Source organism: Diorhabda carinulata, chromosome 1, assembly GCF_026250575.1.
Source record: "Diorhabda carinulata isolate Delta chromosome 1, icDioCari1.1, whole genome shotgun sequence".
Classification (NCBI taxonomy): domain Eukaryota; kingdom Metazoa; phylum Arthropoda; class Insecta; order Coleoptera; family Chrysomelidae; genus Diorhabda; species Diorhabda carinulata.
In genome coordinates, this window is record NC_079460.1 from 20,416,290 (window position 1) to 20,432,116 (window position 15,827).

Below are 15,827 nucleotides of genomic sequence, written 5' to 3' on the forward strand. Positions count from 1 at the left end.
AGATTCAGCATGAACGTTCAGTTTGTGCAAATATTGATAGTCATTTTTGATGTCGAAGAAGATACGAGGATAAGTTTTGAAGCAGTTACTCCAACACTACTTCTAGAGTACATGACACACATACATCGGTATGCTGAATTGTTCACTCAAATTTGACATTTGAGTGACAATTACATTTTTTTGTATCCTTATGAAGCAAATTCTTCAAACGACCCTGAGTCATGGTTGAGCTTAATGTGTATAGTGAAGAAAAACTTCTTTCTGAAGATGCCACAATTATTGGAATTTCATATACTTAAGCGCTCCAAGTGCTGACAATCCTTTTAATTGGAGTGATTTGAAGTGATCACATTCAATGCCAGTTATCTGGATGAATAAACGTTTTCTTGTGGATAAGAACTAGGAACTTTTTTGTGATGTAAAATGGGGATATCGAATAAAACAACAAAAGAGTAACAGTAAGTAATGGGTGATTTAGAAACATTGTATAATACAAAATAGACAATCCATATATTTGAAAAAAAAACAATACAATATTTTGTCACAAATCTACTTTTTACAAGTAATGGATAACAAAATGGAAGAGAATTTGTTTTCTTAAATTGTATAATAAATGTTGTCCAAGATACACCCTGTACATATTTATTTACGATTTATAAAAATATATATATAATGTATAGAGTGAACTATTATAAATTTTGCTATAAAAATATAAATTGCGACTTTGTCATGTGATGTAAAAACAATAAATTAGCTAAGAATCTTTGGTATTTATACTTGGCTTTCTGGACCATTTGTATTTTGGTAAAATGAACTTTGTAAATGCTTGATAAAAACTGCACATAAATATCCATAGTTTTTGTGGTACCAATCTGGACTTCTTCCCCTAAAAAAAAACATAAATTTTGATTATCATCCAAACCAAGAACATCGATTTTTGAATCTCTCAGTACATGTAGTAAAATATTCAAGTTATCTTTTATTAAAAAAGTTTGGCATACCAATACATTAAGCCTGGTTTGAAAAAGAAGAGTTTTGGATAGTTTATATACAACTTTTATTATAATTTTTTTTCAATTTTTTTATCAATATTTATAGAGAAAAAATTATTGAAAATTCAAAAATTTTGTAGGTAGTTTAAAGATTTCAGTAAGGCCGCCATATTGCGTGACATCATAGGTATAAAACAAACGCTAAACATATGGTACAAAGTAAATATGACAGTTATTCCCCCGTTTATTCTAAAATAAGCGTTATTATTGAACTTTCATTAATATGAAAAATGGTATATAAATCGTGTTTTGTGCCAGGATGTAAAAGTACCACGACTCAAACACCAGATAAAGTTTTTTTATGATGCCAAGAAATTTGAATATACTCCAACCAAAATGGTTTGAAAGTATTGGTCGTTTTGACGATCCCGCGAGTTTTAACTGTTTTTGTTGCCAGGATCATTTTAATGAAAGTAAGATTCAAATTTAATATTTTATAGTAATTAAGCTTATTATGTTTTCAATTTTTAACGTAATTATGTTATAATATAACTTAACCTATAAAAGGTTTAAAATAAAAACTGCATTATAACAGCACACGCTACGTTGCAGGCAACGATAACCTCGTTATCATCACGCAGACAACTGCGCAATGTTTTTATTCCTATTTATACCTATGACATCACAACTGAAAACTAATCAGAATCGTTTTCATATGTAGTTAGAAATTTGAAATTTTTGCGATTTTCATTTAAATATGTTGATATTATTTTTTCACTTCGAATTAATAATTATAAATTAAATACGTAGAGTAAAATGAATAGGTATGTAATTTGAATTCATTTCACACCAGACACAACTAACTAATAAAACACATGAAAGAAAATATAAAAATTTGATCGTAACATTAAAATATTATTGTTACTTAGCACAGGACTGTACCTAGTAGAAATAACATTCAAAGGATACTTTTAATTTTGATTATTTTCAATTTTTATATAATCGAAAAAGTCATTACAGCATTATTTATTCTGAATATCCATTAAATTGAGAATGTTCACAAACAAGGTGCTTCTAAATTCATGCGACAAAACTTGGGAGGTGATTACCCATATAAAATTATATATGTTTACTTTTTGAATAACAAAATTTCTTCAGTCCAGATATCAAAATACAAGGTGGTGAGTAAAATCAAGTTTTTATTGATTGAAACTTATTATTTTCGAAATTCTGTGCAATACTAAATGCCTAATAAATAGTAGGTATTATCTAATATTCCTGTTACATTATAAATGGGTTACTATTTTAGTTATTATAAAATTATATTGTAGTTTTATAAAATAAAAATATCACTAAAAATGCCTGTCCATTTATCATTTATTTTTTATTGTCAATATGTAGTTTAGGAGATTTTATTATTGGAAATATAAAAAATCACCTCCCAATTTTTATTGTACGTATTTAATACTTACATGGTGTCTACCCTGGAGAAATGGATAACTCTTGATTTTCCCGATCCACAAGGTTCTACAAGATACCTAGAAGCCAATACAATGCCTCTAATGGTATTAGGTAGTTGAATTGTCCCGGGGTACTCAACGGAAGTTTCTACGATCGTACAAGAGTCTTTTGGTAATTTTGACTTCCATGTTCTTATAACGCAGTATTCTTCATTGGGTACAGGTACTATACTTTTCCTGACGTACTGAAATATTTCAGTTTGGTTATCTAGTTGCGCAATTATTTTAGCCGAAACTAAATCAGAATCCCACATATGCCGTTCTCTTAGAATTCTATGCGTGACTTCTGATGGTGGTGCTTCTATTTCTGCGGAAATCTTCCATAATTTTAGCGGTAATCCATCAACCACTTTTTTATAAAACATTAGTATTTTTGAATTAGGACAATGTGGGGGTATTTGCACCCAACCCCGCGATTTCTCTTTCGTCTCTTTTAATAGGTTATTTTGACATTCGTTCAAGTACTCTCTCCAACCTCCTATATCATCACCTATATCTGTCAATAGTTTTGGTTTTATTTCTTTCATATCACTAGAATTGCACTGATTTATGAAATCTCTTGGTATCTGAAATTATTTTTTTAAGTGACCTCGATAAACATAATAATTTACATACCTTGAATATATTCTGGAAATATTTAAGAAAAAACATCAAACATTCTTGTGCTGCTTTATTTTCTGCCAGTTCCTTTGGATGTGGTACACCACCACATTGTAGAGGCTTGGAAAGAGACGCAGAATGGAATAGCGTGGGTGCTAAACACATTGCTAGATTATATTCATTCATTTGATTTATGTCTGACCTACTAGATATATTCAATAAAAAATGTAATAGGGCTTGAAGAACTTGCACGTGCTCCTCAGGCATCAACAACAGTGCACACGTGACAGATTCCATGCGTAAAAATCCAGGAATATCTGGAAAAATTGGAAATAAAGTTCTTAATCTAGAAAAATTGTGGTTATATATATATATATATATATATATATATATATAAATGTAAAATTGATGAATAATACAAGGAATTATATAATAATAAACTTACATTGAAAAATTAAAACGAATGTTTCAGAAAGTTTTCCGGTAAGTAATGTTTCAGGTAATTCACGAAAATATTGTTTCAACATGTCAGCTACGTCGTAACACTGCTCTTCACTGTAATCTATCATTGAATTATATTCAATTTTGTTCCTTAACATTTGGATCCTCGATTTAACTCCAGATTTCCTAAATATACCTACTTGATCTGAAGCATTTTCTTGAAGCCACTGCATGGCTTCTTCGATTTGACGAGGCAAAAACCTTCCAGATCTTTGAAACGTTACTGCTAATGGAACACCGAATATGTTTCTGTCTATAAATTAATAATTAATATTAAAGCACATTTGACACCTAGAAGGACACTATGAAATGGAATGCAAGATCATCTGATCGACTTATACAAGATATCTTGCAAATCTATGTAGTTAATACTTTTGTATAACATATTCATCTTCTGTTGTAAATTTTGTTGGTTCGTAATTTTCGTTGCTTGTATTTATTTACTTTACTTTTAATTTTGGAGGATTAGCAAACGAATAGAAGCGACATTTTGCAGTCATCTTAAACTTAAATAAGAAATTTACTTATTACAGTTTCAATGCAGTTATAGGAATATATTAACAAAATGCGCAGTAGAGTTTGTACTAAGACTGGTTATTGATATGAAAACATGCCTTTGCTAACAAATAATTCAAAAAATAAAACAATCCAACATATCATAAGAAATACGAGGGTGGTTCAAATATAAAAGTCGTAAAAGTAAGTGCACTGGATGTTAGACTGGTCTGTTACGTATCATTATTTGTTGTTTGGTCAAAAATAATGTTAAATCCGCAGAAATTCCTCAAAAATTACTCTAGCAAGACCCCCCAAGACTAAACTGTGTTCCACTTTCCGAAAAGGCCGAGAATTGGTGCCACATGCGCGGCGCCCTAGAATAAGTATTACCAATGAGAACGTCACCGCTGTAGAAAAACTCATTCTAGAAGACCGACGCAGTAGTGTATGGTTGAAGAATTGGGTATCAGCGTAGGTGGTATTGGGCAAATAATTAATGAACCACTCGGTTACCGCAAAATTTTGGGTGTCAAGACTTCTGAATTTTGAGCAGAAATTTCTACGTTAGGAAGTTTGCAAGCGTCTCCTGCAGCGGTATGGAGAGGAAGGAGAAAGTTTATTGAGCCGAATATTCACTACATAGTGAGTGGGTGAGACTTGGTTCCATCACTATATTCCTGAGAGTAATCGCACGTCTATGAAATAGAAGAAGAAAAGACGAAGGCGCGCCAGTTAAAGCAAAGTTTTGAGACATGAGAGGGGTAATTGGGGTTGATTTTCTCAATGAACATCGAATTATGAATGCACAGTATTATAGTTACCTCCTAAACAACACGGTAAAACTTGTCTACATATCAAAATGACGCCATAATCTAATCCGTATCGCGATATTCCTGCAACGCCAGACTGCATACAGCTAGGCTTACGACGGAAACGTTGAACGAATTGGATTGGGAAACAGTGGAATACCCTTATAGTCCCGATTTGTGACCATGCGACTATTATGCGACTTCATGCTGACAAGCCGATAGATTTTTACGAAAAAGGCATTCAGAAGCTTCCGAGAGAGGTAAAGAAGTAAAAAATTTAGCTCTGTAACTTGATAATAAAAATTTTTTATAGTAAAATTCCAGTTTATATTTGAATCACCCTCGTAATGGAACTTTTTGTATGTGATAATTTAACTTACCTCTGTACAGCGGTGATTTATTTTTCTTTAAAAATTTGGGTAAATCCCAGTTCCATCCGGTTCTATGTGCGGGGCAGTATTTTTCCATGTGAGCTGTCAACTTCAACAGAGCTAACTTACGAAGTACTTGCAATTGAGAGGCACATAATGAATATAAATATGGTCCTTCTATTTCAAATTCAACATCTTTGTCTGGCAAATCTACATCACGGCAAGGTCCATCATTCCAAATTATTCTGAAAAAGATGATTATTCCACTGATAGAACTAGAAAAAAAAACAAGAAGTTAAAATAAGGCTTTATTTACCTGTTAATTTTTATATTAGTGGTGGACCAAGTATCTGTTTTGTCCAGCGATAGAGTTCTAGAACGTCTTGACGTTCTAGGTGTCGCCTCCGAATCTGAATTGTGTCTCAAATCGGATACTTTCAATCCTTGTAACTGTGTAAGTTTATCTAGTAAATTATTTTTCTCGCATACTACGATCCCTTCTCTACGTTGCCGGTATTTTATGCTTCCCCTTTTTAGTAACGGTTCTTTTTGAACAGCCACTGGTTTATTTGGAAGTACTAGATTTTTATTCACTATTTCACTATTTACTATTGAAGATTCCTTTGGGACGTTATCACTAGAATGTTCTGAAATAAGTGATTCGGATTATAAATTTGGCAAAAATCTTGAAATACTAAATTTATAACTTTTAACTTTTCGAATTATAAATATTTGGTGTAACCATGATAATATTTTAGTGTTTCTGAAGGGCTTTGAAAGTAGTTGAGTTTAATTCTGTACTCAAATTCGTGACCTCTGAAGCCAATTTATATATATTCAATGATAATAGAAAAGTGTTACACTCAGGAGATAGAATTTATCGACCTTGGTTTCATGTTAATGAAATTACGATATTTGCAAGTAATATTATTTTCCCACGACCCTATAAGAAAGTGTCTATCTAGTAGCTACGAAAGTTTGTAATTTCTAACATAAGGCGTTATTTTCCAAGTCTCAAAAGATGTATCAAACCTGATATAATCAGTCGATATTTTTCAGCAGCCCTCATTAAAATATTGGACACGAAAACAATAAAATTAAGATCTTTCACTATAATGAATTTTTTATGAAAATTATAAATATAGTGATTCTAGGCTATCAAACGTAGATGAACTCTGATTTTTTCTTGATTATCAACAATAAAAATGTACAAAACAACCAGTAGGTGTAAAAGAATTTACCGAAAGTAATTATTAGCTATGTGTATTTACAAAATTCGGAGTTATATACTGGGCACAGTTTTCGAAGGTGAATGGCGAAAATCTTGGTGAATGTAAGTAGCAACTATCAGAACCCTCAAGAGACATGAGGGTTGGAAACATTTTTATAACTATCACAAATAAAAAGAAACACAGTTGGTTTGTAAATAATTTGGGGGATCGTGGGTAAAATATTATTCATAACTCGCAGGAAAGTGATAAACACACTCGCTCGTTATGTGATATACTATAACGTTTACTCAGAAAAAAAGTTACTGTTTTTGGCGACTTCGTAGTTGAATACATGTCTACGCGTCGACAAAAGGAGATGGTTGATGACTACTTGCACCACCTCGTTTTTACCAGTTTTAAGTTCGACTAAATCTGTAGAGGGTGGTGTGATTAGGACAGTTTTCTCCTTTAGACCAGACAATTACATGACCTGCTACTTTGGCCGAAACGTAGAAAAACATCTAAAAGGATCAACCCAAAAAGAATCTCGCACTATTCTTCTATACTGCCTTTGATGGCTCCAATAGGATGAAAGAGGATCGTAGATCCCCACTGGTTGCCGATTTTCTATTTTCCTGTTTCTGGGCAGAATTGGAAAAGTAGCAGTACATGTTACTGTCTAGTTTAAGTTTTCTCCCCAGCATCTCCTACACATTTTCTATAGAATTTGAGCCTAGTCTCCACGATAAACTATCACCATAATTCAACGATATATGGACGTTGCGTTGTTTTACAGAGAAGGCAGTAGATTAGTAGTGTATAGCGCGCAAGATTTTTATATGAAAAAAGAAAGCACAAGCACTTCTGTAAATTTTAGTGTTCGGAAAAGACGTGTCTTGGTAACTGATTCCACAGGCTTGCACACCAACGAAAGGAGTCTCGATAAATTGACGTGCTGAGGTCTGTAGAAGAATTCGGTGTTTCATGAGCCACGTCTGTCTGTAAAGTAGGTCTTACAAAAACGTAAATATTTAGCATACTACAATGGCGACAAGATTATATATATATATATATATATATATATATATATATATATATATATTTGTACATTTGTACTATTAACAGCAATTAGAAATAGATTTTATATGAGCTATTCTGTAAGCTTTGGACCTATAGGTTGGTCTTGGAAATGTCCTGATGAGATTTCTCCAGTAAGAAGGTCTCTTGGAATATATTTGAGATTAATTGGTTAGCTTTGTTTCAATCTTCAGTTGTTTGGTTCTTGGATTAGTAGCTGTAGTAATAGATTAGGATGGCTGTCCAGCTTTAGGTAGTGGTTACGGTTTCTTTCTTGTACTGTCTCTTGTATTGTTGGAATACGGCGGTCTTGATGGATCAATTTGTTTGGGACGTACCATGGTGCACTGACTAGTGATCGAAGGATTTTAGTTGTCCTCGTTGTATAAGAGCAATACTAAATTTGCTGGCACATCTCCATAATTTTTCCTTTTCCGTATGTCCAGATGGGTATGATGACTGTCTTATATAATAAGATTTTATTTTGTAGTGAGACTGGCGATCTTCTTCCGAGTAGCCAATATAGTTCTCGGATCTTTAGGTTGATTTGCTTTCCTTTCTTGGCTCCAATTGAGTTTAGAGTCTAGTGTAATTCCAGGTATTTTATACAAGAAGTATCAGTATGTTGTTAATAGTAACTGGAGGACATTAGCTTTTTCTTATGATAAATGTTATGTGCTGGGATTTATTTTCGATAATATTTATTCTCCATCTTTCGAGCCATACTTCGATCTGGAATAAGTGGCCTTGGAGATTGGCAGAAGCTCTTATTGGATCCTCATGTATAGCCAGTATCACTGTATCATCAGCAAATGTGCCTGTCATAGTGTAGTTTGAGGTTGGAATGTCAGAAGTATATATCAGGTATACGATTGGCCCAAGGACGCTGCCTTGTGGAACCTTTAATAGGTTGAAATTCAGAGGTCTCATAACTAACTTTTGTTCTGAAGTTTCTGTTTGACAGGTATAACTGAAGCAGTGTGTAGTATGAATTGTGTAGAAAGAGTTTGATTTTATTCAACAGACCTACATGTCAGACTTTATCGAAAGCCTGGCTAACATCCAGAAAGGCTGCCGACTACTCGATGACACTGTTGAACTCTAGAATGTTTGTGGCGAAATCCGAATTGGTGATCTGGAAACCTTAGATAATGTTGATAGCAGGCTGATTGGCCTGTATGATGTGACGTCCTGTAGCTGCTTCCCTTGTTTTGGAATGAGGATAATTTTAGATTTTTTTAGTTCTTTGGGCCAGTAGTGTAATCTGAATATGGCATTAAATATGTATGTTAACATTACTAAGGCTTTAATGGGTAGTTCTAGATTATATGCGTAAAAAATTTGAGAGGATCTAATATACCCATATCTTAACGAAACATCTGTACTATTCGGCTTTCGGCAACAGGTTTCTTCATAAAAATTAGAAGAAAACAAATTGTTCGCGTAAACATGTTTAAAGATAAAATATTTATTTTATAATAAACTACTCTAAATATGATCATGATTTTGTCAAAAATAAAGGTCAAGAAACTATTTCTACTGGGTGTACGTAACACCTAACACAAAATTAAAATAGCAAGGATTTGTTTAGAAGAACAAAATCATGAGAAAAGTTATTCCGAAATTTATGAGATACGAGGCCTCAAAGTATATACCTTATAATTATATAAGTAATCTATAAATATCTACTTACGAATAGGTGGTTGGTAACTAGTTCTAGACCATCGTTTGATATCACTTTGATATGTCCAGTTATCTGATAAAGCACAGCACTCATCTTCTTCAGAATCATCGGTATTTACAACTTGTTTTTGCTGGTGCAAATGTGCACAACTATTTAAAATTTGTAACCTTCTAAAAAGAGAATGCAAAACGTCTGGTTCGAGTAAGGGATGATCTTGAGAAACCGTAGAAATATCTATTGGAAACCGGTTTTCTGCAATAATTATCATGTAGATAATATAATTTTTATTTTTTTATTAACGTAAGGATTTCTTAGTGTTACATGGATCGAGAGTGTACAAATGAAAATAATTTTGTTTTGAAATTAAGATTTGCTGGTAGGTATATTCTTGTTATGTAATTCAAAGTTAATGGTGCTATTAAAGTAGTTTATAGATCTATGATTAAGATTCGAAATATGCTTTAGAAAATGTAATAAAATAGATGAAAAGAAAATTTTTATGACGTCTAAAAAAAGGAAAATAGTTTTTTTTAAATTTACTTAAATCTTCAATGCTTTGTTCCGTCACAGCCCGATTTTCTTTATATGTTGGCTGCATCAATATCAAAAATGTGCGCGGCCAAGTGTTGATTTGAATTTTTGGAAACCGATGAGAGCTCAAAGTATTACAAAATATATACACACCACGTGTTTTGTATAGTTACAACTATGAAGTGAACTTTCAAATTTCCAATACTTATTTTTTTTGTGCTGAGTCCACTTAAAAACACTAATTTTACTCACTTCTTCCTTAATGATTCAAGAAACCATTCTATTTCTTCTTTTCTATGTATATGCAAAAATTTTTTCTTAAAAATAGAGATTTTCGTAATTTAAACAAATATCCTTATTCTTTTGCAATTTTAGTAATTTTAACTTGTCATTAACATCACTAAATCACAAAAGATTTCACAATTTCAATTAATTTTCTAACTTTCGCTTTGTTTACTGTTTGATTCAATGGTTTTGTTTGCAGTACTAAGTACCTATAACGGTTTTGTGAACATAGAAATCTATTAAACTGTTAGAAAAACTGTGTAAAATATTTTAGCGGAGGTGTCTCAATCCATGATATATATTTTGATTGATAATTAAAGAGGATGTTTCATAAATCATGTCGGTTTCAAATGAATGTTTAGATTTATTATTAGAGTTATGAGTGGTAATGGTTGACTCCCTTAGACAAAAAGACCTTCTAGTTAGTTTAATCAGAGTGTCAAGAATATACATTTGACGCAGGTAATTCTCGTTCAAGTTAATACCACAAGGGTTGCCTTGTAGCTTTGTTGCATCACTATATTTGTGAACATTGACGTTAGTCATTGCCAGCGGCAATTAAGAAATTGACTAAATTGTTGATAGTGAATGTTTAAAAGAAAAAGTTTGTGCACAATGGAAATCACCCGTGAAGACTTACATTCGAAAATTCTTTATGATTTTGATTTTAAAAAAAACCTCACTCAAAAACAATGTATAGAATCGCTTCTTGCAACTTTTGGTGATCAAAAACTCTCAGAGAAGACTGTTTACAATTGGTTTAAAGAATATCACCTTGGTCGTGAGTACTGTCAGTGATGAATGTCGAGAAGCCGGCCAAAATCGGTTGATATTCCGAGAAATATCGATGCTGTGCGCAACAAAAAGATCGGCATGTGACACAGATAGATAGAGACGTCTCTTAGGATATCGCTTACTGCAATCCACTCAGGTTTGCATGAACATTTAGGTGTGAAAAAGATATGTTCCGCTTGATAGCTTTCATGAAGCACATCAAACAACTGAATATTTGAAGGATTTGTTGCCTTCTGGTCCACACTGTCAGAAAAAAGATGCGAACAGCGATTTTCATCACCTCAAGAAGCTGTTTAAGAGAAAATCATGTTTTTACGATATTAGCTTGAGAGTGGAAAAAATATTTCTAGAATTGGTTTGAGTATATGCGATATAAGTATGTATACTCATAGACCTCTTTATTATAACAATCGAGAATAAAAGGTAAGTAGTGATTTATAGATATGAGGTTTAAAAAAATGCTGTTACCTTCATAAAATTGAGCATATTGAGGAAATCCAGTCGCTCGCAGCCATTTACACGCTTCGGCGGCTTCGATTTCTAAAAAAATATTCTAGGTTAGACACACAATTGAAAATAATTACGATTTCTAAAATTTTTCGAATTATGTTAATGATTGGAACGCAACATTTGAGTACAAGTTAAATGAGTAGCCGTCGCTTGGAAATCAACTTGACTAATACTTTAACCTATTGATCTATTGTGTACCCAAAACTGATTTCCAGTAAGGTGGCAGTCTGTTTGAGGCCTATACGGTGTACCTCTTCTGGATTTAAGAGGTACCGATGGATAGCCTCGCATTCACAGAGGAGATGTTTTTCCGATGATCTAATTCACAGAACAATGTTCAGTGAGTATACCAGTAACTCTTCTTGGCTCCTCTTTGCTTAATGAAAGGACCTTCTGGGTGCATCTAGTAAGATTAACTTGAAATTTGAGAAATTCTATTCATGTTAAATTTTCTATTGTACGTTTAGGAAACAGCAATAATAATAAGATGTAAATGACAAACGGCATCTTACGTCAATACCAAATATAAACGAATCTTTTTCGAAAATTGCGACCAAAATGTCCGAAAAACTATAATACACAAAAATATCTGTAAATTCTATTTGAATTGAAGAGTTGTATAATAAATAGTTGAGCGACGAAAAAGTGTCCAAAAATAAGCTGTTGTAAAATATGGAGTTTTGGAAATATTTTGTATATTGAATTACGTTTGGAAAACGACAAATTTGACATGTAATTCGAGAAATTATATAGTTTGAACTGGAACGTGGATGAACAAAATCTGGAATGGGATAGACGGGATTATGCAAATATAACCAACCTGCGATTTTATGATTTCGCATGTTCCGCCATAATTGTTCAGCCTTCCGAACAGGCCAATTGTCATTTACTTTAACACTTAAACTACGAAAAAACTTATAATCTTTAACACGAATGGACATATTAGTTGAAACATCTACTCACCAGCTAGATGTCGGTCGGACTGGGAACGACACTGCTTATTCACCTGAAAATATAACGTTAATTGAGCTTGGTCAATCACCTGGATAATCTCCCTGCTGAGTTTGGAAGCTTCAAAGCTTTATAGACATAACTTACTTACGCGTTAATAATATCTACATAATGCCTAGTCATGATCCACAATGCAAACACTCTTATTTTTCATTTTTAATCAAAAACGAAGTACTGAAAAGGATGAGCGATATAAAGGCACAATATGTTTATCATCACTATGTAAGTATACAAGAAGATCATATAACGGGATTATTTGTAATAATTTTTCTATTTTAATTTTAGAAACTGCTCCTTTCATTCAGATAAGTGTGGGCTTGATTGAAGATATTGACACAAAAATAATTTTTGGTTAAAAATGGAGATGAGCTAATCATAGTTTTCAACTAAAGGAACATATTGTTGTTAATAAACTTAGGAGTTCTAATAAAAATATCATATTTTTTTAATTCACAAACAACGACGGAATAATTTATTGAAAAGCATTGGCATTTCACTGACCATCAATAACACAACATAAAATATGTAGTATGTTCCAAGATAATTCGTCTTGTATCCAATAAACATCGGGTAACTTGTAATAATACGAGGGCGATTCAAACATGATTGAGACAAATCCTGTGACACATTTATTTATTATCGAAAACATCAACAGTTGCTTTTTGGATAATTTTCTTTACTAATTACACATTTTTACCACCTCTCCGAAAGCTTTTTGGTGGTATCGAAGAATTCCTTAGCTGTGCACACAAACTCCTGAATTTTTGAGCTCCTAGGGCTTCTTTCAGTAGTCCAAACATGTGGTACTCGCAGAATGATAAATCCGGGTTATAGGGATGAAGTGCTAGTATTTTCCACCCCAGTTCTGATGTTGTATCGAGCGTGAGACGCGCGGTATGACGTCGCGCGTAATCCGCTCTTCGCGCTTGAAACTCCTCAGTTTCAATCGGGTTTCATGTGTGTTCTCAGAAGGTTAGAATAGTATGCAGCATTTATTGAACGTTGTGTGCGTTAAAACCGTCCCCTTCCGCTTCGTATTGCCTCAGCAAGCGGCGACAAACTTCTACTACCATCACTAATGCCGAATTTAGTCGAAATTTTTCGACATGCATTCTCCGGTCCTCCAAAATGAGTTGCTCAACACGGCGAATGTTGTCTGGTGTGTTTCTGGTCCCCGTTCGACGATCATGTAGCTCATTTGTGACGGTTTCGCAATAATCTTTATAGCTGCGTCCAATTTCCTCTTTATCACACCAAAAAAACGAATGATAATACGTTGCGCAACGGCGGTCGGCCGTTGACGTTTACTCATATTCGTAACACGTGCGAGAAACTTGCATTCACGACCAAAAAACTATACCAAACTGTTATGAAGGGACCCAGCTAACACATAATCAAGCCGCGACCTTTAAAACATACAGGCGCGTAATCTACAGCGTTCGTCTGGATCATGTTTGAATCGCCTTCGTACTTGTAATTCAAGGTTGAGCTTTTCCTTTCGATAAAATCCTTCCAGAAATTCAATGTTATGACTACTTCTAAACTAACTCAACTTATTGTCTTGTCACACCTCGTAAATAAAATTGATTGAGCTTACCTTATCATATTTAGTTTTCAAAACTGGCGTGGAAGAAAATTTTGAGCCTAGTATTTGTTTTCTTTCAACATTTTTCACAAACGTTGGTCTTTGTAACGGGGACGGGGTGAGACTACTCACATCTTCAAATACTTCGTTATCTGATTCAGAACCCGAAGTGAGACATGGCGATGAGGAATAATCTGAGGCCCATGTGAGATTCGTATAACTGGGAGAAAGTGAGTTTGGTGAGGTTTGGGTGCTGACGTCATTGCATATACGATGATTTTCGATAAGCTACAAAGAATTGAATATTTTATGATCCTACCCTGTTAAAATTTCAGGGTAACTCAAGCTATTATTTTCACATGTCAATGTTAAAATTTGCTTTTTAAGCAATAATTCATATTGGTACATAACAGATAATTACCATAAAAAAGAACTATGTAATAAATTTGTAAATAGCGCATAAAAACAAAATATTCTTATAATAATTAGAATTTCCACATATTTAAACCATTTAAAAACAAATTATGATTATTACACTGACCGACGAGATTTTCGTAACACAGGCGAGACCTTTATTTTTAAAATTGAAATACCCGTTCAATAATAGAAAAAAATATTTATTAAACCCTAACACGTACCACCTTTCAATTACCAGGTAGGTAATTTTATAAAGGGGCGGTTAATATCGATAAATTTTATGGTCAAAAAAATAGCTGAACTGTATTATTCAGAATAATAAACATAAAAATAACATTAAAAATTAGTATTCTGTTTATAGTTTTATCACAAGTGGTTCTCTGTTCATAGTGCAAAAATTGCTTATAAAGATGAAAATGTCGAGTCAAACGCGCCGCAGTTGCAAAACTTCTCAAATGTTGTTACATTTGTGGAGAATTTATGATGAAATCGCAAGCCAGGCCATTTTCCGAAAATGTGAAAAAAGCCTATTTCAATTATTTTGGTACTTTAATTGGAGACCAATACAAGCAGTGGGCACCCACGCGTGCTGTGTTAGTTGTAGCGGTGGTGGATGAATGGGAAGAAAAAAAGCATGCCTTTTGCAATTCCAATGGTATGGCGGGAACCTACTAATCTTTTTAACGACTGCCGTAGGGTGCTTATCTCAAGAAGAAGCAAAAAGAAAAATCCATAATTTGGTGGCTCAGTTTTATAGAGAGCGAGAAAAATATCACAGCATGAAAAAATCTGGAGCAGGCGCTCACTTTCCTTCCCAGTGGTTTGCCTACGATGCATTCGTATTTCTTCGAGACAAAAACAAAGTCCGCCTATGCAAGGAAAGTGAAGCCGTCCACCATATTCTTCCCTTTTCTTCAAACTTGGACGGACCCAACATTTACGCTTCCGTTTTCGTGAATCACCACACAAAATAAGAAAGCAGTTAATAAGTCTTCCTCCATCATGTCACAAAACTTGAGCAGTGTGGACAGAATGTTGTACTCAACTGAATTTGAGATTCGATGAGTGCAAACATTCATTAACATTGTTGCACTAGTGAGGACAGTTTGTTTTATATCAATGTTTAATGAATTTGAACATTTACCAACTTGTTGCAACATAAAATTGTTGCCACATGTTGCTCCGGTGGGGACGTACCTTTAAATGAAGCAAACCAGGTAAGGCAGTATGCTCATATTCTATAACTTCATTAAGCATTTATTATAGGAAAGTGAAATAACTAAAAAGATATTATGTAATAATGATGTCACACTAGTATGTGATATATATTAATCTATTAAAACGTCTTATGTATCTTACCAAATAAATCATAGATACGCGGATATAAATTATTCCTAGACATTTTGTAGGTGTTTTCATAATGATTACCT

At 33.4% G+C, this 15,827-nt stretch overlaps 1 protein-coding gene across 6 annotated transcripts in view; it reads right to left on the reverse strand.

Annotated features, from left to right (window-relative positions):
• Positions 1-451: 451 nt before the first annotated feature.
• The window catches only part of LOC130903539 (stAR-related lipid transfer protein 13), a 52,539-nt gene continuing 37,163 nt past the window's right edge, over positions 452-15,827 (reverse strand). For all 6 annotated transcript variants that reach the window (XM_057815704.1, XM_057815714.1, XM_057815723.1 and 3 more), the window contains exons 4-13: positions 13,993-14,268; positions 12,348-12,390; positions 11,343-11,414; positions 9,273-9,515; positions 5,608-5,938; positions 5,301-5,536; positions 3,558-3,866; positions 3,128-3,429; positions 2,465-3,078; positions 452-886 (exon numbers count right to left, since the gene is read on the reverse strand). In XM_057815704.1, the coding sequence (XP_057671687.1) occupies positions 772-886; positions 2,465-3,078; positions 3,128-3,429; positions 3,558-3,866; positions 5,301-5,536; positions 5,608-5,938; positions 9,273-9,515; positions 11,343-11,414; positions 12,348-12,390; positions 13,993-14,268 (2,541 nt within the window). In that variant the 3' untranslated portion in view covers positions 452-771. The remainder of the gene's footprint in view (positions 887-2,464; positions 3,079-3,127; positions 3,430-3,557; positions 3,867-5,300; positions 5,537-5,607; positions 5,939-9,272; positions 9,516-11,342; positions 11,415-12,347; positions 12,391-13,992; positions 14,269-15,827) is intronic.